Raw genomic sequence first — 27,518 nt, 5'->3', positions numbered from 1 at the left:
AACGCCAGTCTATATTAACCACATAAGAGTGAGTAATGGTTCCGTTAGAGTGCAAAATATCTATCTGTCTATCTATCTATCTATCTATCAATCTATCAATAGCCAGACGCCGTAATCCCTTAAGGGGTGGCCACAAAAATTTCGCCTCCATGCCGCCCTGTCCCCTGCCATTTCGTTAGCCTCTCGCCAACTTACACCTCCCTCTCACCTGTACCTCTCCATATATAATAACAAATTTTGAGTATTTCGAAAAGCGGTACCAACCACTTTCGCCAATTAATTTAGCATACACTTTTTTCAGTCCTTGTTTCTCACGCTTTTCGCCCGGGAACGAAATTTTTGGCGGGAAAATTGGAAACGTAAGCGACTCAGGGTGGACGGTGCAAAGAAAACGTCGCAAAGTTTTAATGGAAAGTCGTGCCCCACCTTCCACCAGCTGCATGTGTTATTGGAGGAGAGAGAGAGAGAGAGAGAGAGAGAGAGAGAGCAGATCAGGCCGTGCACTTAGGCTAAATATAATTATTCATATTACGTGGCAGGCTCTTATTATTTTCCGCTTCTCGCTTTGCACAAGAGGCTTTTGTTTGGCCGAGAGGCAGAGCTGATTACCAAGCCAGCATTATTATCACGTGTGTGTGTGTGTGTGTGTGTGTGTGTGTGTGTGTGTGTGTGTGTGTGTGTGTGTAAAAGAGAGAGAGAGAGAGAGAGAGAGAGAGAGAGGAGAGGAAGGTCAGCAGTGAAAACCTGTGAGATGGACGGGTGATAAATCTTGTAGACATCCGGCAGCTCAGAGCAGGTCACAGGACTTCTGGGCAGGTTACAGGTCAGAATAGGTCACAGGGCAGGGCAGGTAGGTCACAGATGAAATAGGTCAGTTGGGTCACAGGTTATTCAGGTCAGGTCAGGGGGGTGTAGTAGACGGGAGGGCAGTAGTGGTGTGGATCAATAGACACATTCTTGCTGTTGGTTTATTTAAAGGGAGGTCTGGGGCAAGGGCGGATCTTCCTGCGCCTTTAACACCTTCCAATTTCTCTATCTATCTATCTATCCATCTATTGCCAGACGCCTTAATCCCGTAAGGGGTGGCCACAGACAAATAGTCTCCATATCACCCTGTCCCCCGCCATTTCATTGCCCTGCTCCCAGCTCACACACTCCTTTCTCATATACCTCTCCATTCCATCCCTCCATCTCATCCTTGACCTTCCCCTTCCCTCTCCCCCCCCCTCCATCTCACTCACATACACCCTCCTCGTCAGTCTCTCGCTCTCCATCCTCTCCACATGTGCAGACCACCTCAGTGTGTTTCTCTTAACGCTTTAACACCTTCCAATTTCTCGAGTTAGCCAAATCGTCCAGCCAAAATTAATTTCTGGGTGTACCATAAAGATGGGGAATTAGTAGATATAGTTTTTTCTTCCCCTTCTTTTCTTTTCCTTTTTTTTGGGGGGGGGAGGGGGACCAAGTTAAGGTGAAAAGAGTATATGAAATAGCTACCACGCAACCAGACTCACTGAGATACGTAAATTAAGCTGCAAAACCACGAAAATCTGGGCCAAGTTAAGTGAAAAGAGTACCGTATATATAAGAACTACCAGACACCGCTCCGGCAGGCAGGGTGAAGCTTAAACCCACCTTTATCTTTGGATCACGACGTAATAATAGTTTTTACGCTGTACAGTTATTGATGTGATTAATAATGTAGTGTCTGATCCGCTGATGCACTGTGGTAAGTCTGTAGATTGTGAGAGTTTGTAGTGGTGTGATGGTGATGTGGTGGTGACATGAGGTGGAGTGTTTGTGGTGGTGATGGTGTAGTAGTTCGGTGGGGATGGTGTGAGATGGAGGGATTGGAGTGGCTTGGTGGTGGTGGTGGTGGGAGGTGTGTGGTGATGTAGTGATGTTTAAATGGTGGTAATAGGACACGGAATCGTTAGTCATTGTACTGTGGGTGATGTGGGGAGGTGACGTGTGGTATTGATGATAAGAGAGAGAGAGAGAGAGAGAGAGAGAGAGAGAGAGAGAGAGAGAGAGAATGTTAAGAAGAGAGAACTGCAAGAGGGTCAAGTTACAATGACATTAGAAGATGGAAATTGTAAGGAGGGGAAGGAAGACGTAAGGGAGGGGAAAGAAGGGAATGATGAAAGGGATTGCTAGGAAATGAAATGAAGGGTGTGGTGAGGGAGGGAAGAGAAACAGGAGTGTAATTGAGGGAATTATCAGAAATTACATGAGAAGGGAGGGAGGAAGGAGAGAGGAGAGGAACGTGTAAGACCGGGGGAAGGAAGAGTGAGAGAATAGAAAAAGAATGAAAGATTATTGGAAGAGGAGATGGAGGGGGGTGAAAAGAGGTCAGGGAGAGTGAGATAGAGGGAGAAACAGAGGGCTAAAAAGAGGGGGAAGGAAAGAGGAAAGATTGAGGAAGAGAAGAGGAAAAAGAGGGAGGGAAGATGAAATAGGAGACCGTTAAAGGGGAGAGGGAAAGAAATTTACAAGAGGTGAAAGACGAAGAAGTAGGGGACCAATGCAGGGAGAAGAGAGGTGGGAGAGGAAGAGGAGAGGAATGGGACGGTGGAAGAGGAAAGGAAGCGCGGAGTGGTGGAGAGGAGAGGAGAGAAAGAGAGGAGGGAGAGGAGCATGTGAATTTAAGGGAGAGGAGAGTGGAAGAGACGTATGTCAAGGAGTGAAAGGTATGTAAGAATGACTTATGAATGTGGTACTGCAAACCAATAATACAGGAACCCACAAAGTAGTAACACACAGCAATTAATGTAACAGATTAGAATAAGTACAGTAACACAGATGGCAACGGATTAAATAGAAAAACGAACTGAAAACAGAATAGGAAAACGACAAACAGGAGTACATAAAACAACCAAACAGCATGATTAACAGCAGTACATAAAGAACATAGCAAGTAATACATGAAAAATAAATCACTAGGAATATACTAAACAGTAACACAAATATTAATACACAAAGAAAATACCAAACAGCAACTAAAATACACCAAACAGCAACACATACGCAAGACACTCCCCCGCGGTTGAAGTACAGAGGCCCATCAAAACCCCACGCACATTGTTCGCCAGATTCCACAGGCCATACGGGTCACGTAGAGGCCCAGCTGTTGGGTTTATGGTCCTTGGGGAATACGGGAGAAACGAGAGGGAAATACGAGATGGAATACGGGAGAAACGAGAGGGAAATGCGAGATGGAATACGGGAGAAACGAGAGGGAAATACGAGATGGAATACGGGGGGAAGAGGGCGTTGGAAAGATGGAATTGGGGATTGTTAGGGATGCGGAAAGAATACATAGAAGGGAGATAGGATAGAGAAAACACGAGAGGTACCACAGCAGAATTTTTATGGAATACAGGAATAAATACTGGACAGAAAATCGAAATAGAAGAATATGGAAGAGAAATTTGGGATGATATACTTGAGAAGGAGGATATATTTTAGAAAGTTTCAAATAAATACTGAAGGGAGAATGGAGAGAGATTTGTGTGGGGAAAATTTAAAAATATGGGCGGGGAAATGGGATACAGGAGGAAGATAAGGCAGACAGTAATTTATGAGGGGGAAAAATGCGTGAAAAAAGTGACATGGATACTGGAAAAATATATACGGGAGGGAAGATGAGGGAGAGATTTTTTGTTTTTTTAAGAGAAGAGGAAAAGGAAGGGTAACCGGAGAGAGATAAGGGAGTAGATGGGGGTTGAAGATCAGGGAGTAGACACAGGCGAGAGATAAGGTGGTAGATAAAGGGATAAGATAGATATTAGATAAGGGAGGACATGGTAAAAGGGAAGATGGGTAGTTGATAGAGGAGAGACTGGGAAAGATACGAGAAAAGGGAGAAAATGCTTATCAATTGAAGGAATCAAAGGCGAATGATATGAGAGAGAGAGAGAGAGAGAGAGAGAGAGAGAGAGAGAGGGTATTAGAAGGGGAAAAATTAGGGCACTGAGGTGAAAATGGAGGGAGGGAAAATAGGGAAGAGAAGTATTTCCTCTCTCTCTCTCTCTCTCTCTCCTTCCTTTCTTCCTTCCTTCCCAGCTATTTTCCTCCCTCCCTCATCCTCTTCTCCATCTTCCCTCTTCCCTTTTCGCTTCCAGGTCATTTACTCAAAATTCCATACACCTTCCTCACATTTTTCATTACGCGGTCTCTCTCTCTCTCTCTCTCTCTCTCTCTCTCTCTCTCTCTCTCTCTCTCTCATCAATTTGCTCCTGGGTCTAGCCTCATTAATATAATCTTTCCTTCATATCCCACATACTCCCCCTCTACACTCTACTCATACACACCCTTCCCACACCCCTACACAGCCTACCCACACCCATACACACCCTACACACACCCATCCCCACACCCATACACACCTTACCCACACCCAGACACATCCTACCCACGCCCATCCCCACACCCATACACACCCTACCCACACCCATACACACCTTACCCACACCCAGACACATCCTACCCACGCCCATCCCCACACCCATACACACCCTACCCACACCCATACACACCTTACCCACACCCAGACACATCCTACCCACGCCCATCCCCACACCCATACACACCCTACCCACACCCATCCACACACCCAGACACATCCTACCCACGCCCATCCTTTCTCTCTCACACACCCTACCCACACCCATCTTCTCTCCCTCACACCCAACCCCCGCCTCCCACTTTCCCTACTTCTCTCTCTCTCTCTCTCTCTCCACTCATCCCGTCTTTACCCACCCTTTCCACACAGGCAGGGAGGTGGATGAGAAAGGGAGAATACCAGAATGAGTGCAAGGTTAAATTAATGAGAGAGAGAGAGAGAGAGAGAGAGAGAGAGAGAGGAACTTGCCACTGAGATAAAAAAGAAAACAAAAACGATGCGTGAGAGTTAGCTTGAGAGTGAGGCGCAGGAATGCATGAGAGAGAGAGAGAGAGAGAGAGAGAGAGAGAGAGAGAGAGAGAGAGAGAGAGAGAGAGAGAGAAAGAGAGAGATTTCCATACAGATTGCTAAGATTCCGAAGAGTCTACTGTGAGGAAGTTTTGGGAGACGTGTGATGGAGGGACGAGATTTACTGAGAGAGAGAGAGGGAGAGAGAGGACGAAACGAAAAATAGATTCTCTCTCTCTCTCTCTCTCTCTCTCTCTCTCTCTCTCCTGAGCTTGGTGCTAGTCCTTATTAATCTCTCTCTCTCTCTCTCTCTCTCTCTCTCGCGACAATTTTGACTCCCAGGTAAACACAATATCCACACCTGAGTTTCAAAATTTTGCAATCTCATTAATTCCATATCTTTTAATTAGTTTTTTTAGTGTTAATTATATACGCATTTTCGGTTTTTCCTTTTTTAATTTAGGAAGAAAAATTATTCGACTCTCTGGTGTTTGGAATAATTGATTTAGTAAATTAAATTCTTTGGGAGTGAGCGAAGTACTTTGATCAAGGTGAGGAAAGCGTCCCCCCTCTCTTTCTTTCCCCCATCCTATTTCCTCCCTTCAGTTGTCATTAGCAGGTAAGGCAGGTTGTTGTATAATGCGTACACACACACACACACACACACACACACACACACACACACACACACACACACACACACACACACACACACACACACACACACACACACACACACACACACACACACACACACACTTGACGTCACTCATTCCTCTCACATTTCGGTACCACTCACACACCCTCCACACCCCACTCACACACCCTCCACACCCCACTCACACACACCTTCCACACCATTCACACACACACCATACCAGTCACACACTCTCCACACCACTCTCACACCCTCCACACCACTCTCACACCCTCCACACCACTCTCACACCCTCCACACCACTCACACACCCTCCACACCACTCACACACCCTCCACACCATTCACACACTCTCCACACCATTCACACACTCTCCACACCACTCTCACACCCTCCACACCACCCACACACCCTCCACACCACTCACACACCCTCCTCTGTTCACTAACCTCCTCCCCACTGATCCCTGTCTCTCTTCCCGTCATTTTTCTACTCTCCCCTTTCCTTCTCTCTTTCTACCCTAACCCTTCTTCCTCGTTTCTCCCTCCTTTCTCCCTTCTTCACCCCCTTCCTCACCTTCGTCCTCCCTTGCTTCTTTTCTCCCCCTTTCTCTCTTCCCCTCTTCCTTTCCCATCCCTTATCTCCCCATCCTCCTTCCCCCTTTTCCTTCCCTCTTCCTCTCCCTTTTTTCTCTTCCCTTCTCTTTCCTTCTCCCCCCCTCCCTCTTTTTCCACCCATCTTCCTCCACTCTCTCTCTTTCTGCCTCACTTCCCCATTACCACTTCAATCGAGCAATGAAGCTGCGTGTGTGTGTGTGTGTGTGTGTGTGTGTGTGTGTGTGTGTGTGTGTGTGTGTGTGTGTGTGTGTGTGTGTGTGTTTATTCAGACGATGTATTTAATACTAAAGACATTTTTTCCAAATTTAGGAGTTCAGTATCGCTTATTTTAGTCCCTCATTAATGTACACATTATCGAGATTTTGTAATTGAGTCAAAATAGAGAGAGAGAGAGAGAGAGAGAGAGAGTCACTGAATCTGTTTGCATAATTATAAAAGAACTGTTGACACGATTTATAAACACTAACATAATTATTAAAGTTATCATTCTCTTTTATCATTCGCTTCTCTCCATTATTACCAGAGACTGACGGAATCATTCTTTTTCATTATTTATAGACTGCCTTCATCATTTTATTCCCCTAATCTATTTTTAGTTGTCATTCTTGTCTTTGTCTTTTTTCAGTGTTCCCCAACGTACCTGACCCGGGGATGCCATGCCAGGGAGAAGACCGTAAGTACCCTGTCAGTAGGGCCGTAAGTACATATTGATTAGGACCGTAAGCACACCCTGTCGGTAGGACCGTAAGTACACCCAGTCAGTAGGCTGCAAGTACACCCAGTCACTAGAACCGTAAGTACACCATGTCAGTAGGACCGTAAGTACACACTGTCAGTAGAGCTCTAAGTACATCCTGTCATTAGACTGTGAGTAGGCTTGTCAGTAGAAAGATTAATGAAAGTAGGTGCCATGTTATGTCTGAGAGAGACAGACAGATACAGAGAGTTCCGGGAAGAGTAAGGAGTATTTGCATATCTCAAAGGCTGCTGTTTTTTCTTGGTTCTGTGCTGCCACGTGAAGGAGTCTCTAGAGGGACAATTAAAATGTGCCAAATATACCCTCGAATCACAGGGCTGGCAGGGCGGTGAGGCAGAGGGTCTGGGTGCAGCATAGTTGAGGCACATGGCGGGGTTCTGCAGTCTGGTTAAAACAGGGACAGCGTTCATGAATCGTGACTAGCAGTCCTTGTAAGACCCACCGCAAAATTCCTGTTACAGACTCAGTATCAAGTTTTTATTTAGTTTTACGTTGATACCATGCATATTTTTTTTCTTGCTGGTGTTTTTATGTGTAGTGTCATTATTTCGTATATTCCAGTACGAGAATAATTTGAAAATAGGATAACTCTACTTTGCTGGGTATACCACATATGCCACATCTTCATATTTACCATGTTGCTTGTAACTAGTATATTGATTGGTGTGTTAATATACATGAGCATGGTATGTCGTTTTTCATGGTGTTTGTAATGCCAGTAGCCTATGTAAGAATTATACCATTTACTAAAATAGCGAGAGGACAGTGATGTGTTTGTTGTGTGAGTGTATACGTGATGTGGAAGTGGTGTAGTGTAAGGGGAGGCGATGCGTGTACAGCATAACATTAAGTGGTGCCTTCCTTCCTGCTGATAACATGATAAGGCTTACAGGCACTTCCTCTTAACATTACTAACCACTTCCGGACCATGAGCAAGAATATATATGTACGATGATTGGGATAGATAAATAAGTCGGTAGGTAGATGGATAGATAGATAGATAGCATTGTATATAGGCACATAACTCTTTCCTGTTACTTGTAGTTAAGGCGATTACCCCTTCCACTCTCCCTCGTGTCCTCATGTGGTGCACCCCTCTCCTGCCCCTGTGATGTCACTTGTTAAACAGTGTCCTCTTGGTCTTGAGGTGAATGAGACAGACAGTGACTCACCCGATAACTTAGAGATAGTGAGTGAGGGTAAGGGCAGGTGAGACGCATTAGTTTAGCGGTAGTGGTGGAGGGTGGAGGTGTGGTCCGTCATATACAAGAGCACTTAGTGTCTTACCCTGCCCTTCTCTTCTATACCCTGCTGGAACGTCCCCTATCATAACCTGCTGTACCCCATCCTACCTTCCCACACCCTCCTCTACTCCCTATCATACCTAAGCACATCTCCACCCTACTCTACCTTGCCTTACCCTTCCCTGCTTTACCCTGCCAGACCATCCCTTACCATAGCCCACCCTGCTCCACTCTGCCTTCGTATACACATACCCTGTCACATGCAAGCACTCTTCCACCCTGCTTAGCCGTGCCCTCCTTTGCTCTCCTGTGATGTTCTAGGCCACTTTGCCATACCCTACCTTGTCACACCTCCCATACCCTGCCCTACCATGGTCTGCTGAGCCTACCTTTTTATACCCAAGTACACATTGTCATACTCTTTCATTCGCTGTTATACCTTCTCTGCCCCTGCCCTACCCTGTCATACCCTACCCAACCCTGCTGCATCGTAATTCATTTATACCCGTTAGACACTAGCACACAGTCCTACACATCCTGTTAAAGCTTACCGTATCCCTCCATACCCTGCCGTGTCCAGACATGCCCTGGTCTACCCTGTCATACCTTAGCCTACCCTGTTATAATCTTATCGTTATTCACTGGATAACTGGCAGTGATGATGCTCGTCTGTTCTCCAAACCCATCACACACATACTCCCTAGTAAAGTGGCTTGCCTTGCCCTGCTTTGTCCTACCCTAGAATACCCTGTCAGAGTTGTATTAAATTACTGAACCTTTCTAGTGAACTGCTGAACCTCGCTACTGAATGTATCGCTGCAGTGCTAAACCTGTCTGCTGAGCAGCTGAATATACCTAAACTACTGAATCTATCTACTAAACCTTTTATCTTATCTGCTGTGCTGATGAACGTATCTCTGCAGTGCTAAAACCGCGAAAGTGTAATAAACATGCATGCGACACGGAACCAGCCCATGTCTTCGTGTTGATAAGAGGCAGCGTTGATAAGGCGTGTCGAAAGTACCTCCTCCCCAGGCACCTGCATTGTTCTCACGCTTTGCTCTAGGTGGCGTGTGCTCTGCTGTTAGGTGGAAGGTGCTCTGTTGGTACCCCTCCCCCTCATCTCCCTGTAGCGTGGAAAAAACGAGGTGTATGGATAGTGAGAGGACAGAGAAGGAGTGTGTGATGAGTGCATGGGGGAAAAAATAAATACATCCATTGTGTGTGTGAAAACTGAAGAGAGTGGTAAGTTGGGAAGAAAAAATTAAAGATACATCTGTTGTGTGTGAAGACTGAAAAACTGTGATGAGGAGTGCGTTTGGGAAGAAAAAAATATATCCACTTTATGTGTGAAGTCTTAAAAAAAAAGAGAAACGTTATGTCCATTGCAAGTGAGGACAGTAGAAGTCAGTTTTGTTAGTACTCTTTTAGTCGGTAAATGACGCCTCAGTTTTGTCCATGACATTAAAAGACAGAGGAAGCGAAGGGAAATATGACCATTATGAGTTAGGACAGTGAAAGAAGGATCAGATTTGTCCATTACACCAGAAGACAGGGGAAGTGAAGGCAGTTTTGTCAGTACTCTTGTGGCCAGTGAAAGAGGGATCAGTTTTGTCCTTTAACCAGAAGACAGAGGAAGTAAGGGTAGTTATGACCATTACACGTGAGACCAGGGTAAATGAAGGCACAATAATTATGCCTTTAAAGAGTGAAGCAGGCGTCAGCGTGGTACAAGTGGCAGACCCTATCAAGAAAGACCCAGTGAAGGTGAAACTGCGACGGCCAGGCATCCCCACCAGGAGACAGAGGACGTTATCAGCGGTGTTCCTAGGCTGTGTCTCTCCCAGTCGTGAAGAAGAGACTCAGACTCCTAAAAGACCCACTTCTCTCACCGACGGGACTGGGAAAGATGGGAAAACGGGGAGAGACAAGGTCAGGCAGGATAGGACAGGTCGGTCGAGGTCCTGGCTCCTTCTGCCCCTCAGGAAGAAGACGCCCGTGGAAGCGAATGAGGAGAAGGACGTAGAGGAAAACAAGAATGTGTCAGGGAGTGAGAATAATGGAGTGGGTGAAGACATAGGTACCAGAGTGACGGTGAAAATTAAGGATGAGACAGAGACGAAAGAGTTAGTGAAGAATGAGATTAATGAAGTATTGCACGATATAAGAGCGAAAATGTTAGGGAAGATTGAAAATATTGAAACGAAAGAAAGCATAAATACGAACGTGTCAGTGAAGGAAGTAGATAACGGCATAGGAGACACAAGGACGAAAGTGACCATGAAGAGTAGAGATAATGAACAAACAGGCTTGAACCCCGGGTCATTATCTCCCGCCACGCGCCACATGGCCACCCCATCTCTTCACTCCAATCTCCCACAATGCTCTGCCGGCCACCACACCTGCCCTGCCCTCCCTGGTAACAGAAATAGTGATAGAAATTCTCACCAGGATGGCTTTTATGTGCGAATTGGTGCGAAAGAGAGAAAGGAAAAGGGTAGAGATGGTGAGGACAAGAAGAAGAGGAATGATGAAAGGAAGGAAAGGAGTACAAGGGATAATGGAAGTCCAGAAAGGAGTAGAAATGGTAATGGAGGTTGCACAGAAAAGAGAGATGATATTGATGGGAGAGAGGAGAGAACTGTACGTATAGATGAGGGCACAGAGAAAGAGAGAAGGGGTACTGAAACTAAGAAAAAGAGAAGTGATGACGGACGTAGAACAGAAACAAGAAAACATGATGGAGGTAACACAGAAAGGAGGGGACTTCATGACACAGGAAACAGAAGTGGTGAGAGCGAGGGAACAGAGAAGGACAGATATTGTGGTTTGGGCATAGAAAATAGTGCAGTTAGTGGTGAGAGTATGGAAAAGAGAGCTAGTGAATTTGAGAACCAAGAAAAGAATGAACTAGAGAGCACAGCCAGGAATAGAGGTGAGAGTGAGAGGGCAGATGAAAGTGAGAGCACAAAAGAGAGTAGAAGGGAAGTTGAGAGCACAGAAGAGAGTGGAGAAGTTGAGATGAAAGACGAAAGCAAAGACGATGATGTCTCTTCAAGCTCTTCAAGTGGGAATAGCATCCGTGATGAAGAGGATGCCTGGAGAGAAAAAGAGGGAAGATGGAGAGAAGAGGAGGATCGATGGACGCTTGATACAAACAGCATTGGACGGTCCTGCAGTGGAACGTTTAGTGACGAGTGTGCGAGCATAGACGAACAACAGAATGAGGATGAAAGGGAGAATCCGCCTGTTATCCCACCCAAACATCAGTGTGATTTGACAAGCATGAGGAAATGGGAGAATGATTATGACAGCGGGGCACAATTCAGACATGAGTGTGATTTGAGTAGCATCGGAAAATGTGCTGCTTTTGGTGATGATGACGATGGTGGTGGTGTTGACACTAGATCCAGACATCAGCGTGAGTTAATAATCATCACAAAATGGGAGACTGAAGTGAGTAAGGATGATTGGGTTAATGAGATGAATAAGGATGTAAAAGCAACTCGACCCACCCTGCATCTACCCAGGCTTCGTCACCACCCCAAACTTCGAGGGATCAGTCGACCCAGATCTTGCAGTGACGTGGACCGCAGGCAGAGCAAGTGGGCCCCTACGAACCTCGAACCTCCCCAACCAGGCACTGAGGGGTCCAGGCCTCTCTCGTGGGGTCCCCAGCCTAGTGTGAGGGCCCATGCAACCATCCTTACCACCCCTGCAACCAACGCTACCACTCCTTCGTCCCCATTACGTGTTTGGTCCTCCATTAAAAACCACCTCTCTTTGCTCTCCTCGTCCTCAATCAGGGATACTCATCGATATAATGGTAATGAAACTCAATTAGATGGATAGATAGATAGGTAGAGAGACACTTGGAGATCATTAAATGTCTAAGATTGATTTTTTGTGCGTTTAAATAATACGGGTAGTTAAAGAGTTGCGTTGGGGGTCATTTGTAAATTATTAATCTCTGAATAAAATTACAGTTTTTTCTGTCTTCAAATTTTTAGTGGGAGAAAGTCATCAGAATATGTTAGCTGTAATTAAAGGTTAAAATGATGGTACGTAGAATGGGGAGAGAGAGAGAGACGTAGTGTTATCATAAGGAAAGTACCCAGTTGCCTTCTCAGTCACTCTGCTTATCGGTCGTTCCTGGGAGCGAGCGAGCGAGCGAGAGAGAGAGAGACTAAACATTACATTTTATTGGTCATTTCTCCCCCACAGGCAGCATCTACCGTCGCGGGGCACGAAGATGGCGGAAGCTGTACAAGGTGAACGGCCACATCTTTCAGGCAAAGCGATTCAACAGGGTACGTGATTTTTTTATTTATTTATTTATTAAAGGAGCTATTTTTGTTTATTATTTATCATGGCATTTTCAGATGATTTCATAGTGCTTCTTTCGAAACTTTTCCAGCTAGAGAGGATGGATGCAGCCTTCTTTAACCCCTCAAACTACAGTACCAGCAAAAAAAATATATAAGATAATGTTAAGAAAATGCATCATGTAACTGAAAGGGTTAAAGGCTTGTTATAGTTTTTTTTTTTTTTTTCCTGGCTACAGTGGGTCATTTTTACCACTTAAATTATTAGGTTATGGATGCCTGAATGTATAAGATTTTTGTGGATTGGGAATGAGTCTCCTTGGTTGCTAGTTAAAGTTGACCTTATTACATCTGTACACTAGGCCATCAACAGTTGGCCATACATTCTTCCACTCATTAGCCAGTGTCTATCCATGCTCCCGTCGATCTGTCCTTTCATCCATCCATCCACCCATTGATCTCTCCATTCATCCATCCATCCAGTCACCTTCCCATCCATCCATCAGTCCATTCATTCATTCAACCATCCATCCATCCATCCATCTGTTCATCTGTTCATCCATCTGTCCGTCCGTCTGTCATTCCATCCATTCATTCATCCATCTGTTCATCTATCCATCCATCCATCCGTTCATCCATCCGTTCATCCATCCGTTCATCCATCTCTCCATCCATCCATTCATTAGCCAGTTAGTCAATCAGTTATTGAATCAGTCAGTCCACTTGGGCCCTTTTTACTTATTTTTAAAAATTCCTATCAGCGTGCCTTCTGCGAGTTCTGCAAGGACCGTATCTGGGGCCTCGGTCGGCAGGGGTTCAAATGCACCCAGTGTAAGCTTCTGGTCCACAAGAAGTGCCATAAGCTCCAGAAGGTGCCATGCCATGCCGACCTGGATGACACCTTGGCATCGCATGACACAACCACTTCCTCTGCCGCCACCTCCTCCATCTCACACCCAGGCACCAATGGCAGGGTCTCAGTGCCGGAGTTTACTGGTGAGATAGCAGGTAGGGGGAAGCTGTAGTTCTTTCATCTTAACTTGGCTCAGATTTTTTATCCTTTTGAAGATTGTTTTGCATAGCTCAATGGCAGAATACAACAACACATGCCTCCATGTCCATTCCATAGTGCTGTGCTGCTTCATGACTAGCATCTTGTCCTAGAATTAATCTGTCACTACAGCTCAGCACTGAGATGGTGAGATGCCAGTTTTATGCCAAGTTAAAGTGAAAAGAGTGTAGTGGTGATCTAAATATACATGATTTCCTCTGTCAGTTGTATGTACAGTCATCAGTCATATTCTTTAGTTCATCCTGATCTGAGAGGAGGATGAATCCAGGGGTTTTTCTGCACAACAGGTCATTTATGAGTAAGTACTGGATTCATAAATGAAATGCACTGCATACAGTATTGTATGGTGCTTATTGTAGTTATGTGAAACAGTGGTGTTTTGGTGTTAGTTTTTTTTTTTTCTTCTTCTTCTTGCAGCATTTTTAATTCTGTGCTCTAACTAAGATTGTAGCAATACTGTACAGTACATCACATATCAGTGGCCTTATACTGAATAGACAGGGCAGTGGTCAGGTTTAGAATAAATAATTTCATGATGCTTCATGATGCTAAATGACGTTGCATTGATAGGTGAACACACACTGGAAATACAGTACAACAATTACCACTTTTACTTTTCCCAGATCCCGGGATAACAGAAGAGACGCCTGTGGAGATGCCAACTTTACCAGGTAGGTTAGCTGTGTAATTCAGGGTATTTTATCCGTCAGGTGAGCCACTTTATGCACTCTCCTTCCTTCGTCTTCTTTTGCTACTTCATAAACAGTAATACCCAAAATACCAGCAGCTTTGTAAAATTGGATTAGAATTTTTGTATAAAACTGTTCTTTGAAGTGTTATTACTTAGTGCATATGATTATAATGTACAGGGAAGGAAGGTTTATGTGTTCATTATAGTCTGCTGTGTATAGTGATGTGCAGTGAACAGTATTCTACATTAATATGTGAAAACTTTTGCTTATAATTTTACTCCTCTGTAATTAGCTTCTCATAATTTTTGCTACTTTATCCCAGGGCAGAGTAGTGAGGGTGCCACCCCCAGTGGGCAGGCAGGCCAGTACTGCCTGGATGACTTTGAACTGATCCGGGTGATTGGGCGAGGGTCATACGCCAAGGTGCTCATGGTGGAGCTCAAGAAGACCAAACGTATCTATGCCATGAAAGTTATCAAGAAGACGCTTGTCACTGATGATGAGGTGCGAATTACTCACACATTTATTTACATTTAAAACCCTTTTATTTTCTGTATTTATTTATTATTAGTTTGTTTTTCTGTCCACAGGAAGAGTCCATCAAAGCTGCATTAGGAAGTGTGTTTTAGTTTTTGAGACCTCAGTACTGATGGAAGCCATTGTGCGTGTGAGAAATGTAAAGAACTCATTGCTAGTGAAAAAACAGCCGTATTAAAATTGTTTTAACTTTTGAGGATGTGCATGATTCATTCAGGTGATTCAAATAATCTGGTATTAGCAGGACTAGGATACATCTTGTCGTAGAGGTGTCCTGAGTATGAAAGGATCAACCCCTGCCACACTGATTCTTTGTAAAGTAGTTTACCTTCTCTGAGACATTGTTTTATAGCCATATATGAGGGTTGCAATGTGGCCTGTGCAGACCTTCATTGTAACCCATGAGGTCTGCAGCTAGACAAGGGTTAATGGTTACAGTATTGATGTTCAGGCTGCACCAATTCACTCATATGAATAAAATCTGCTGACAGCTGGAATAGAATAGTGTACTAGAGGTGACCTGACTGTGAGAGGGTTAATTAACACAGGCTTAAATAACTCAGCTGAATAAAGTCATTTAGCATTAGCTGGAATAAAATGTTAGAGATGTTGTAGTTATGCAAAGGTTAATAAAGCTGTCATTCTCCATTGTTGCAGGACATAGACTGGGTTCAGACAGAGAAGCATGTGTTTGAAACAGCTTCCAATCACCCATTCCTGGTGGGTCTTCACTCATGCTTCCAAACATCCTCCCGCCTCTTCTTTGTGATAGAATTTGTGCGAGGTGGAGACCTAATGTTCCACATGCAGCGGCAACGACGTTTGCCTGAGGAACATGCCAGGTTCTATGCAGCGGAGATCTGCCTTGCTCTTAACTTCCTCCATGAAAAGGGTGAGTAACATACGGTAAACAGGAAACTTATAGTATTAGTTGTAGCCCCAGGTTCATATGACATTTACTTCACATGGAACTAACTGGAGAACATGCGTATGAATACCAGCATTTAACCTATAATTAAGGGGCTGAATGTACTGAACTATGGTAGTCTAATTTTGGGTAACTTCACCTTGAAGGGGATATGATTTAATTGTAACATTTATGATGATATTGAAAATAGGGCAACATTATTATCCTGACTTTTTTCCTCAATGAAGGATAGGGTGAAGTTGGAATTTTCTCACCCTTTTTGGGGAAAATTAACTTACTAATTTACTTTGTTTATTATTATTCAGGCATCATCTACCGTGACCTGAAGCTGGACAATGTGCTGCTGGACCATGAAGGACATATCAAGCTGACCGATTATGGCATGTGTAAGGAGGGCATCAGGCCGGGTGACACCACGTCCACGTTCTGTGGTACACCAAACTATATTGCCCCAGAGATACTGCAGGGTGTGGAGTACAGTTTCAGGTGAAGTGCCAAGGGTCATATGCATAAAACTTAAGGCACGAATTTTTCATGGACATTCATGGAGTGCCTGTGATAACACTTTCAGATACAATCAGCCAAATCTTGTGTGTTCCTGTGAGGTTACAAATTCCACAACAGACTCTACCAGGGAGGTAAAGGGATTTGAATCCTGAACTCATAAGACACACTTCAGTTTTGAAATTTACCCACCCTTCTCACTGTTGTCATCTCAGGCGAACCTTGAAACTGCTGTAGATGCAATGCTTCAAGAATTACGGTACTCATTTTACCTATAATGCAGACAGAAATACCACACAGAGATGCATTCATTTTGCTGGAATTCTTGAATTTAGCCTACATCCCACATGACAGAGAGCATTGAGCAGTCTAGTATAGGACCTTGACATGTTCTGCCTTTGTCTATTGCTCCAGACATTATGTTAAATAAATTGCAGCCTGCTTTCCCTTTCATAATTTAGTGTTAAACATGCATCCATAACACTGTATCAAGGCTTGTCATCAGCTTGCACAAAAGAAGAGATAAATAGGCAGGTTCCATTTACTGTGTATGTGTACCATTTGTAAACCACATCAGATGTCCTGTTTGTCATTATGACTGGATATCTCATTAATAGAGCCCTGAAATGTTCTGTATAGTGAGCCTTTCTGTAGGTATGGTATTACTGATAGAGATGCATGTTGCAATGGTTAATAATACTGTACGTACAGTATGTAAGGTGTGTTAGTGGAGGCTATTTTCTGTGAACTGAAGGCCTTCTGAAATATACCATATTATTAACCAGTGCCACACAAGGATGAATGACTAGTTATTCATGCTAAATGTGTGAACTGAGTGGTAATGCCTCAGGCCCCTATGTTCCAGGTGGGGCAGCAAAGGTGTAATACTGTAAGAAAATATCTGCTAATGAACTAAAGACATGCAGATGAGAGAAGTGTTTTGCTTATAATTGTTTGACATGCTTTTTATTGGTGTTTCAGTGTTGATTGGTGGGCACTGGGAGTTCTGCTGTATGAGATGTTGGCTGGCAAGAGTCCGTTTGAGATAGTTGGTGCCTCAGACAACCCCGACTGCAACACTGAAGATTTCCTCTTCCAAGGTCAGGCTTGGAACAGCCCTGGGAGACAGACTGACTTGCTCAGCTTGAGGAAGTAGTTGTATATTTTATTGGGAATGATGACAGACTTGCTATTATTCAGCTCAGCAAAACTACTTTGGCTGATAAGATTAAACATATTTCTTACTGTTTCATAAGTATGAATTCTTAGGTGCCAAGTAGTCAGGTGGTTAGAATTCCACAGTCATAGTGATGGCCCTGCCATGTGCAGTGGGGTTTGATCCCAAAGAGAAGGTTCATGAGAACTGACCTTTTGGTTAGAGAACCTGATGGGAATGCAACAGCCTTTGGGTAAGAAAGACTGTCGCATGTAAGCACTGAGCAGTACCCATATTGTATCATTTGGCCCAGCTTTGGGCCCCTGCACATTGAAAGGGCAGTTTAAGGTTGACTGTTATCACTTATTTACAAAGGTATTGAACTAGATGTCATCGGGTTGGGAGCACCATCAGCCAATCAACCACGAGGCATTCAATTGTTGGCTGTTAATGATTACCTGGAGTGCAGGAAATTCTTTAGCCTTTTTTTTTTTTTTTTTTTTTTTTTTAAATAATAATGACGAACAATACTCCCCGACTAACCATTCCTCTTGTTTTGCCACACAGTTATTCTGGAGCGACCCATTCGTATCCCTCGGTCATTGTCGGTGAAGGCTGCCTCAATTCTCAAAGGATTCCTCAACAAAAACCCTGTGGACCGTCTGGGCTGCCACCCTGACACTGGTTTCACGGACATCATTACACATCCCTTCTTCAAGACCATCATCTGGGAAATGGTCAGTCACAGCTGTTGATTATAGTTGCATCACTGCAGCACTACTGGTTACTTTCTTTTTAACCTCTTCAGCCTGATGGCATAGTTTTAGACATAATCCTGCTTTCTCCAAATGCTGCTAATACAGTAGTAACAGTAAATGAGTTAAGTATAGCTACATGTATGGAGATGACACCCAGATTTGCCAGTACTGCAAACATAATATAACAGATGTTGGGCAAAAGATTTTGCTTGTAGGGTGAAGATTGAGATTTTCCAGACTTACATAATGGAGTGAATGGGTATAATATTAGTTTTACAGGATATATTTTATACTTTTGTGTATTGTATTCCGTTTCATCTTCTGGATCAATACCCACCCAATGTATTGGTTGGGTAGTGTATTTGGTTATGTTGATGATGAATGATGATGGTTTCTAGATTTTTCTCATATCCATCCATCCATCCATCCATCATCCAATCCTACGTTGCCCTATGAGGAGCGTAGAAGCCCGGGGCAAGGCAAGTTGGTCCTGACATTTAAGATGAGAGTGACCAGCCTCACTTGTCCGTGAGTGGCATTACATGAGCAATAAACCCCAACCACCCCATGGATATAAACCTACATAGGCTCAATCCAGCTGGAGCGCCTTAGTTGCTCACTAAACCACCAGACACCATAGTTTGGGTATATGGTTACCACCCAGCATAATAAATGGTTTCCTGGTGTACAGGAAACCATTTGGCTTGTCACTCAGTGCAGAGTCACCCACAGGCAGAAGGAATAGGAAAGAATTAAGGAAAGAAAGACAGAAGGGGGAGTGTAAAGTCACCTGTAGGCAGAAGGACGAGGAAAGAATGAAGAAGTATGTATATATATAGATAGATAGATAGATATAGATAGAGAGATAGATAGATATACTATATATAAATGTATGTATGAATATTTTTCATAAATTAACTCGCTCGATGTAGTGCTGCTGTTAGGCGACTGCCCTTTTCCCTCTTCCATCCTTCCTTCCCCTTCTGTCTTTCTTTCCCTCATATTTTCCTCCTTCATCTGCCTATGGGTGACTTTGCACTTCCCCTCTGTCTTTCTTTTCTTCATTATTTCCTCTTCTTTCTGCCTATGAGTGACTCTACACTGAGTGACAAGCCAAATGGTTTCCTGTACACCAGGAAACCATTTTCTATGCTGGATGATAACCATATAACCAAATTGTGGTGCCTGGTGGTTTGGTGGGCAATGAAAATGCTCCAGTCGGATTAAGCCTGTGCAGGTTTCTATCCAGGGGGTGGTTGGGGTTTATTGCTCACGTAATGCCACTCAGGGATGAGTGAGGCTGGTCGCTCTCATCTTAAATGTCAGGACCAACTTGGCCAGCCCCGGGTTACTATGATCCTCATGAGGCAAAACAGGATTAGGTGATGGATGGATGTATTAAAACTGTCATTACTTTCAGATTCTTCAGCTATCTCTTGGTACTGTTTTATGAATGTACAGACTATAGCAACATTGACTGACAGAATATTTACTAGCTAATGCCTCTCTCGGCTCAAGTTCTAATGTGGCTAATTTCAGCTGGAGAGGAAGCAAATCCCTCCTCCGTACAAGCCTCGGGTTGATGGGGAACGAGACCTTGAAAACTTTGACCCTCAGTTTACAGCCGAGCCAGTGGCGTTCACTCCCGACGACCAGTAAGTCTGTCGGTCCCCTCTGTCCCCTCCCCCTCCCCACCCCCCACCCACGTCAGTATGCTGTTGGCTGGGCTGGCTGACTGGCTGGCTAAGTGTGGAGAGAGTGCTCAGAGTCTCGTGTGGTCAGTGGTGCATCTCTGTGCTCGGTCTGTTATTCCATTGTGTCCCCAGTCTACAGTACAGTTTTTGTTACAGGTTCCCTTAATATTCCACCATTTTTGTTTCCAGGTGCACCATAGTGGCTAATCATCCTGAACTAACGGAGGCTTCATGTATTTTTCTGCTTTTAGTCGCTTGGTGACATTATACACTGGGTAGAAAAATGATAACAGGATCATGCATTCCATAGAAAAATGATTTATGAAGCATTTGATAGAAAAGGATAACATTTATGATGCCATTGGTAAAGTGATAACATTGTGATGTGTCTGGTAGAATGGTGGTAACACATGCTGTACTAAGTGTGAGGTAGTGATGGAATATTCTGGGAACCTGTCTTCTTGACTGTACCTGTACCTTGAATGTATCCGACAACAAGCCGTCTCCTGTGATATGATCTGTACCTATGTTGTGATGTAGTCTGCTCAGTACTTACCCTCGACTGTCACTACCACCTCCTTCTCACCTCATTTTTAACCCCATGCAGATGACCAGCTAACCTGCCTGCCTGCCTGCCTGTTATGCAGTATCACCTGCTATGCAAAGTTCAAAATTCATTTGTTATGTATGATTCTGAGTATTCTGAAGTATGCCATGCTGATTTTAAAAGTATTTAATAGTATTTTATTTATTAATGGTGACTTTGTTAGAAGTCAGCTGTATTTTACCTGTACCCATAATTTCAATCTTCATAGCTTCTCTGACCTCTGCACACAATTTTTCTGTATATAAAACTGCGATTACCATTAACTCGTATAGCCTGCTTTGTTTCAGCTGTGGTGCCATGCTGAGAAGTTAAATTTGCACTCATTACAATGGAGATTATCTTTCTGTATAGTGTTGCTATATGGTGGGTATGCCTGTGTAATACAATATATCCTGGTATGCATACATATTGGGCTTAGAGTGCTTGCTGTCTGGCCTATTCACCTTGCTTTGTGTTGGGAGTTGCCGGGCTCAGCAGCTTCAGGTACAGGTAGTCCTTGTTATGTCAGGGGTGGGTTTGTTTAGCATGACAACTTTTTCTATTCAATTAATGCTATAAATAGGAAAACTAGCAACTTGGTTATATAGATAACAACAGAAATTTAACCCCTTCAGTTCAGTGACATGCATTGTTTTAATCTTGCCACCATCAGATGATTCTGTTCAGTTTGAAAGGTAGTGGAGGGTTAGATACAGCCATTGTTAACCTCATCACTATTGGGAACATTTTGAGAAATTGAATAAAACCATCTGGTGGTGGAAGGAGTTAAACAATGTTTTTCACTGGACTTGAGTTAGTTTTTTTTTTTTTTTTTTTAAATTCCATAAGAAGTGTCAAAATGATGACATAATGAGGACTCATTGTACTGTATTGTCTGTCACTGGTGTTGTGTGGTGAGCTTAGTACAGGCCACAAGTATGACGTGTCTGGGAGGAGAGGCAAGAGCGAAGGAAGGCGAAGGAGGAGTGCACAGGCATCGCTGAGAAAGAGAGAGAGAGGCTTTCATGTAGGCTAAGTGTGCATTCCCAAGTAACGTGTATGCACGGGTGTATGTGTATGTGGATGGGTGTGTATGTCGGCTCTGTTGTTGTCCGCAGTTGGAGCAGCGTCAGGTCCCTCCGCCTTACGGCCCCAGGCTAGACTCAGACCGCGACCTGGCTAACTTCCCCCCAGAGTTCACAGATGAACCTATACAACTGACACCAGATGATCCGTAAGTACCTCCCTTGATGGACTGTGAATGACTGCTGTTCTCAAGACTTCCCTTTCCTCACACTGGTGGCTTTGCTGAACCTCTGGGAGCTTCTGCAAAGGTTACCCCTTGGTACTGAGTATTACCCTGCTTTGTTGAAGTCATTATGGAAGTGCATTAATTATTTGAATCTATGCAGCCTTTAAACTTAGTTATTTTATAGTCTAAAACCAACATGGGTATCATATTTTTTTATTATTATTATTATTATTAGCTGTTGGGACATTGCTACTCCTCGCCCTGCTCTAGGGTGGGAAAGGAGGTCCGGATGATGAAGATAATGATGATTATTAGTTTAAAACCAACATGTGTGTCTTGTTTACTTATAACAGGGATGGTACGTACAGAGTTCTGTTTAGCTTGTCCCTAAAATAGTTTCTCTAGGGTGTTAATGTATGCACCTGGGTTTAAAAGAATGGTATATGAATGTGAATATAGTTGGGTTTAAAAGCATGGTATGGCATGTGAAATTAGTGCACTTACATATAACCTCTTATCTGTTTTGCATGTGATAACATATACTGTAATTATATACAGTTGTAATGGTTGTGTGTGGATAAATCAGTGATAAATTATGCTGGGGTTATTGTGATGATGCTTGCTAGTGTCTCTCATTCATGCATCAGGTGAGTTATTTCTTACTGGGTTGTAGCTGGAGCTCTTAAACCATTACCTATTTTCTTTCTGTCACCTTCAATATTTTGTGAACCAGCAAATACTTCTAGGTACTTCAGGTATTACATTAACATACTGTATATAGATCTCACCACCCCAGTAAAAGTAGGTTATGATTAAGAAAGTTAATTTAGTCATTTGGTGAGAGGCAGCTGTCACAACCCACCTTGGTGTAAAAGTCAGCATGGCAGATCCAGGTTCCACTTTTGATGGTTTCATTTAGGAGTGACTATAGCACGGTTGGTGGTGTACCACACTCTGGTTGTTAAGAGATGATGATGATGCCATGAATTATTACTTCACCCCATTTTAGGGTATGGAAAAAGGTGAATGAATGAAGGAAATGCTGTGTTCCATCACTGGAGCTATATATATGGTATTAAACCATAATGGGTGGTCTCAAGCAAAGAATTTTAAGGCTTTCCTGTCCAACTTGGTAATAACCACTCCACAACATACTCGCCTTGTGCATCTCACTTTCACAATGCAGATTCAGTAATCCTTCAGCATAACCTAAACAAATGAGATGAAAGCACTAGGCTGAAGGAGCTGATTTCCTGCGGTTCTTAGGATATACCCTGATGAACCCATGGCAACAACAGCAACATGTGTATATACATCACATATATAAAAATTAGACTATATTCTCTATTAAGGAATTCCCATATTGGGATTGGCCATGGTACAGATGATGATTTTTATGGACTGGAAGCTAAACCAAGTGCCTCAACCAACAGATTACTTCCCAGCAGTTGCTAGAAGCTGTTGGGGAAAAAGAAGTTTGACATGTGTAATAAGATATGTGACAATGTGAGAGTCTCAGCTTGGACTCTGGCACTGTGTACAGACACTCAGAAGAAAGATCGCCAAATGACAGCAACAGCAACAACAATAATAAAATCCATGCCTCCCTCATATACACCCTTACTTGGTCCCTCTTCTTCATTCATGATTTACTTATTCTTCCCTGCACCTTCTACCATACCTCTGCTTGTGCTCTCCCTAGATCCTCCAGCAGCACTAGTCAAAGGTGAGTTGTATGTGGAGGGTGTGTGTGTGTGTGTTGCGTGTGTCAGAAGTCAGCCCAGCCGCCATCACAGTTCCCTACCTCTTTCTTACCAGGCACTTCAGCAGATACACCAGTATAGTAATGATTTGACTGGTAATTAGTAATAAATTTAAAGTACAATAGTTACAATGGAAGAATTATACCCACGTATGGCAAAGATGTTTATATAGAAGATAAAACAGTTTTGGTGACTTTGAATTGAGGTGGAGCATAATGAGTTAAGAGGGTTAAGGTTGGCCAAAACTGTTGTATCTTCTGAATAAATAACATAACAATACATAGTTTTAATTTTTTCATTCAAACAAGTCACAAGACTGTTAAGTCAAGACACAGTCATTGGGACTACAGTATGATAAGCATCGGGAATAACTCTGATGATGTACATTAGTTTAAGAACCAGTGTTTTATAACAAGCAGGCAGAGACTGTATCTTTCATTTAGCATTCATCACAGTCACAGATCTTATTGGTTAACAGTATATAAAGTAAATCATCATTCATGAAGTGTGTCAGATTAGTTCTTCACTTTCTTCAATATTATTTCAAGTTTGTGCTATTAAGTTTAAATTTCAGGGCATTTTTTTCACTTCCAACACTTAATCCTTCACATCATGGGCACTTTAAATTTTGAATTTTTACATATTTAAAGAGAAGTGGTAGGTTGGAGCACTGACCATCCACTCACTCAATGTAGTGCTGCTCTTGCGTGACTGCCCTTTCCTCTCTTCCTTCCTTCTTTCCTTCCTTCCTCTTCTGTCTCCCTTTCCATCCTTCTTTCCTCTTCCTTCTGCCTATGGGTGACCCTACACTGAGTGACAAGCCAGATGGTTTCCTGTACACCAGGAAACTATTTACTACACTGGGTGGTAACCATATAACCAAACTATGGTGCCTAGTTTTGTAGTGGGTAACTAAGGTGCTCCAGCCGGATTGAGCCTGTGTAGATTTATACCCAAGGGGTGGTTGGGTTCAACTGCACATGTAATGCCACTCAGGGATTTGTGAGGCTGGTCACCCTCATCTTAAATGTCAGGACCAACTTGCCTAGTCCAAGGTTCTGATGCTCCACATGGGGCAACACAGGATTAGATGATGTATGTATGTATGTTTAAAGAGAACCATCCAGTGCACAGTACCAGCACAGCAAATTATGTGTTAGTCTTTTCTGAGTGGCTAGTATGTTGTAGCTATCACTGAGATGTTTGCTGTAGACGATTTCTTGTCTGGCGCTGTGAGGGAACAGTTTAAGGATTTGAATTTCATTAAATCAGGCTTTACTGATCTACCAGAAGACCCGCCGACATGTCGTAAAAATACCCCCGCTAATACCAATACACCAGTCCTGTATGAGACAGCCCTAGCATGTATTCAATATGGACGGTGGGTGTTAGCGCCGAAGTGGTGACATGTAGAGGTGTATGGTATGTAGGAGGATTGCTGGGCCTTGATGGCAGGCTGTGAAGCCTATGCCCAGAGTCAGACACATAAAAAAATAAATAAATAAAATAAATATTGTTGAGTAAGAGATCTTGTTGGCTAAACTTGTGTATCATTCACAAGTGTGTATGGAACCAAAGTACAGTATACTGTACTGGTGTTTATTTTCCTAGCATATGCAAGTGAAAATAATAGGAAGGTATTACATTATTTTTTGCAAATTTAACTCTGTTATGAATATGCATAGTGAAGAAGAAATAGCTTCTTACATAGCCTGAGAATGAACTGAGATTCATAAACTATGCTGAGTGATAGTTTTGTGTGCTGTTATACTCTATAAAGGTTTTAAAGCATATGTAGGCCTTGGAATATAAATGATGATATATGTGTTTTATTACAAAGTATCTAAAGTGATTGAATGATATACTGTAGTATCTACATACAGGTATTACATGTTGTATCAGACTTTGTATAGTCCGTGAAGCAACACTCTACAGGTGTATTAATTTTAGTGATCTCAGTATTGGTGTTAGAGTGGGCCCTTGTTTATCATGTTTACAACTCGCACTCAGCTAAATCAGATCACTTAGCATTGGCTGGAGTGGAATATAGTACTAGAGTTGTCCCAGTCATGATCTAATGTTGTCTGTATTAGCACTCAGGCTCTTATTATTCACTATCTGAAGATTAATTCATTTGGAGTTATCTGGAATAAAATACTAGTTTTCATGATCATGAGAGAGTAACATTTCATCACATCACTCACTGATGCTGATAAAACATACAACCATAGGCTAGGTAATAGACAGATGGTAAATGTGCAATACGGTATTGTACGAGTTAAACTTCTTATTTATATTGCAGGATTTATTAATCTTATTTATTCCACGGGAGATGAGACCTAACATCTGATTTATATTACAGACGTGCCATTGAAAACATTGACCAGAGTGAGTTTGAAGGCTTCGAGTATGTCAACCCACTCTTGATGAGCATGGAGGACTGCGTTTAACCTCTCACACTACTCAGAGGACACCCACTCCATCCCACCTCAATATTCACACACCATGGTGGAGCAGGAGTAGTGTAATGTGATGTATGAAGCAGAAACCCCAGGCAGGGGCAATAATGATATTGTGTAGAGAAATTTCAGTACTTTTGACTGTGGTGGTTAGGGTTGATTAAACTTGGTACTGATTACTGTTACACACAAGCTCTAGTTGGTTGGTACAGCTGAAATGTAAAGAAAAACGAACGTAGATGTTTGTACTGTAATACTGTAGATACCAAAAGTGAAAGGTGGACAGGAAATTTTTAATACAGTACTATTGATGCATTTACTGAGTCCACCCACAGGTGTACATGTGAACTGGTAAGTTCTTTGTTTATAGTGACACATTTTTATTTTTTCTGTCCTCTAGTTTCCCCTCCAGTCCTCATAACATTGGACTTGTGTTTTGTTTAGTACAGAATGACAGGCAGCAGTGTGGCAGCTTGTTGTGTCAGTGGTGTGGCACCTTATTGGACTGGCAGTGCTGGTTTGTATGAGTCACCGTCACTAAGGGATATACAAGGTGGTTGGTAATGGCACCCAGTAGAAACTCACCTGGCGATATTTTGTGTTGCAAGGATGGCTTAATCTGCTGATGTGAGTGTAAGTGTGGCAGTGGGAGTAGGGCATGCATGTAGGATAGATATTGATAACACTGACTCAGCTGTCCTAGGAATGCACTAGAAATTGTCCTGTGGGAGAGGAAGAGGAATGTTATACAGTATATGGGACAGCCTGGGTTATTGGAACAGATTGCCAAGGTGCAGACAAGCTTCCAGTCTAAAGGACAGTTTTTTTTATGATGGTGGAATTTGCCTGACTTCCCTGTATCATTGCTAAATACTCTTTGTAATGTGGGATGCATGGTAAAGCATCCATCCATAAATATTTGTCATGCTCCAAATTTTGAAAGACAGTTTTTGAAGCATATGATGATAGAATATGCCTTACCTTTCGCATTGCTGACTGCTGTCTTCAGTGTGGGATGTAGACCACACTTGTCAGGACTGAGGCACACAGTTTTAATAATATGGCTGTAAGAGGTTATATAAGTAGAATGCAGGTTTAGAAGAGTTTGTAAATTAATTGAAGTTTTCACCTGTGTATCTATCCATATTGACAGTCACAGAAAGGATGTGAAAGGGATTGGAGCAAGCCACTGTAGGATTCTGTTGTTGAGAGGTTTTATAATGTGACAAAGTTTAGTGTTTTGTACAATTTAAAAGTATATAGAGTAAGGAACCATCCTTTAATAGACAATAATATAAAAAATGTCCGGGAGAGAGTTCTTTATAGAGGAAGTAGTAATGTCGTTGTTGTTTCTTTAAGCATTCAGAATATATACTTTTAATGTATGTGAGGTTTATGGTAGGGTTTGATAAGTTGGCAGCTGTTGTCATGTGCAGCTTTGGTTATGTTATTTTTTTACCCGGAAATTTAAACAATGATATGGTTAAGTGGAAACAGTGGAAATATTATTGTCATCTCTTCCTTTTCATTTCTACATATGGCTTTCATGGTAGTATTATGAATATTTATGTCACCTTTCCATGTACAATAATTTACACAACATT

The 27,518-nt window shown here is 42.9% G+C and overlaps 1 protein-coding gene across 2 annotated transcripts in view; it reads left to right on the top strand.

Annotated features, from left to right (window-relative positions):
- The window catches only part of LOC145406112 (atypical protein kinase C-like), a 103,258-nt gene extending 77,080 nt beyond the window's left edge, over nt 1–26,178 (top strand). For both annotated transcript variants that reach the window (XM_080277312.1, XM_080277313.1), the window contains 11 exons: nt 6,813–6,860; nt 12,413–12,498; nt 13,275–13,521; nt 14,209–14,256; nt 14,600–14,781; nt 15,472–15,706; nt 16,048–16,228; nt 17,228–17,346; nt 17,970–18,139; nt 21,559–21,674; nt 25,818–26,178. In XM_080277312.1, the coding sequence (XP_080133438.1) occupies nt 6,813–6,860; nt 12,413–12,498; nt 13,275–13,521; nt 14,209–14,256; nt 14,600–14,781; nt 15,472–15,706; nt 16,048–16,228; nt 17,228–17,346; nt 17,970–18,139; nt 21,559–21,674; nt 25,818–25,905 (1,520 nt within the window). In that variant the 3' untranslated portion in view covers nt 25,906–26,178. The remainder of the gene's footprint in view (nt 1–6,812; nt 6,861–12,412; nt 12,499–13,274; nt 13,522–14,208; nt 14,257–14,599; nt 14,782–15,471; nt 15,707–16,047; nt 16,229–17,227; nt 17,347–17,969; nt 18,140–21,558; nt 21,675–25,817) is intronic.
- Nucleotides 26,179–27,518: the final 1,340 nt, after the last annotated feature.

Source organism: Coenobita brevimanus, chromosome 69 (genome assembly GCF_032717465.1).
Source record: "Coenobita brevimanus isolate Jiangsu-jjx chromosome 69, ASM3271746v2, whole genome shotgun sequence".
Taxonomy (NCBI): domain Eukaryota; kingdom Metazoa; phylum Arthropoda; class Malacostraca; order Decapoda; family Coenobitidae; genus Coenobita; species Coenobita brevimanus.
The sequence above is the reverse complement of the archived record's forward strand: the minus strand, read 5'-3'. Positions and strand labels throughout refer to the sequence as shown.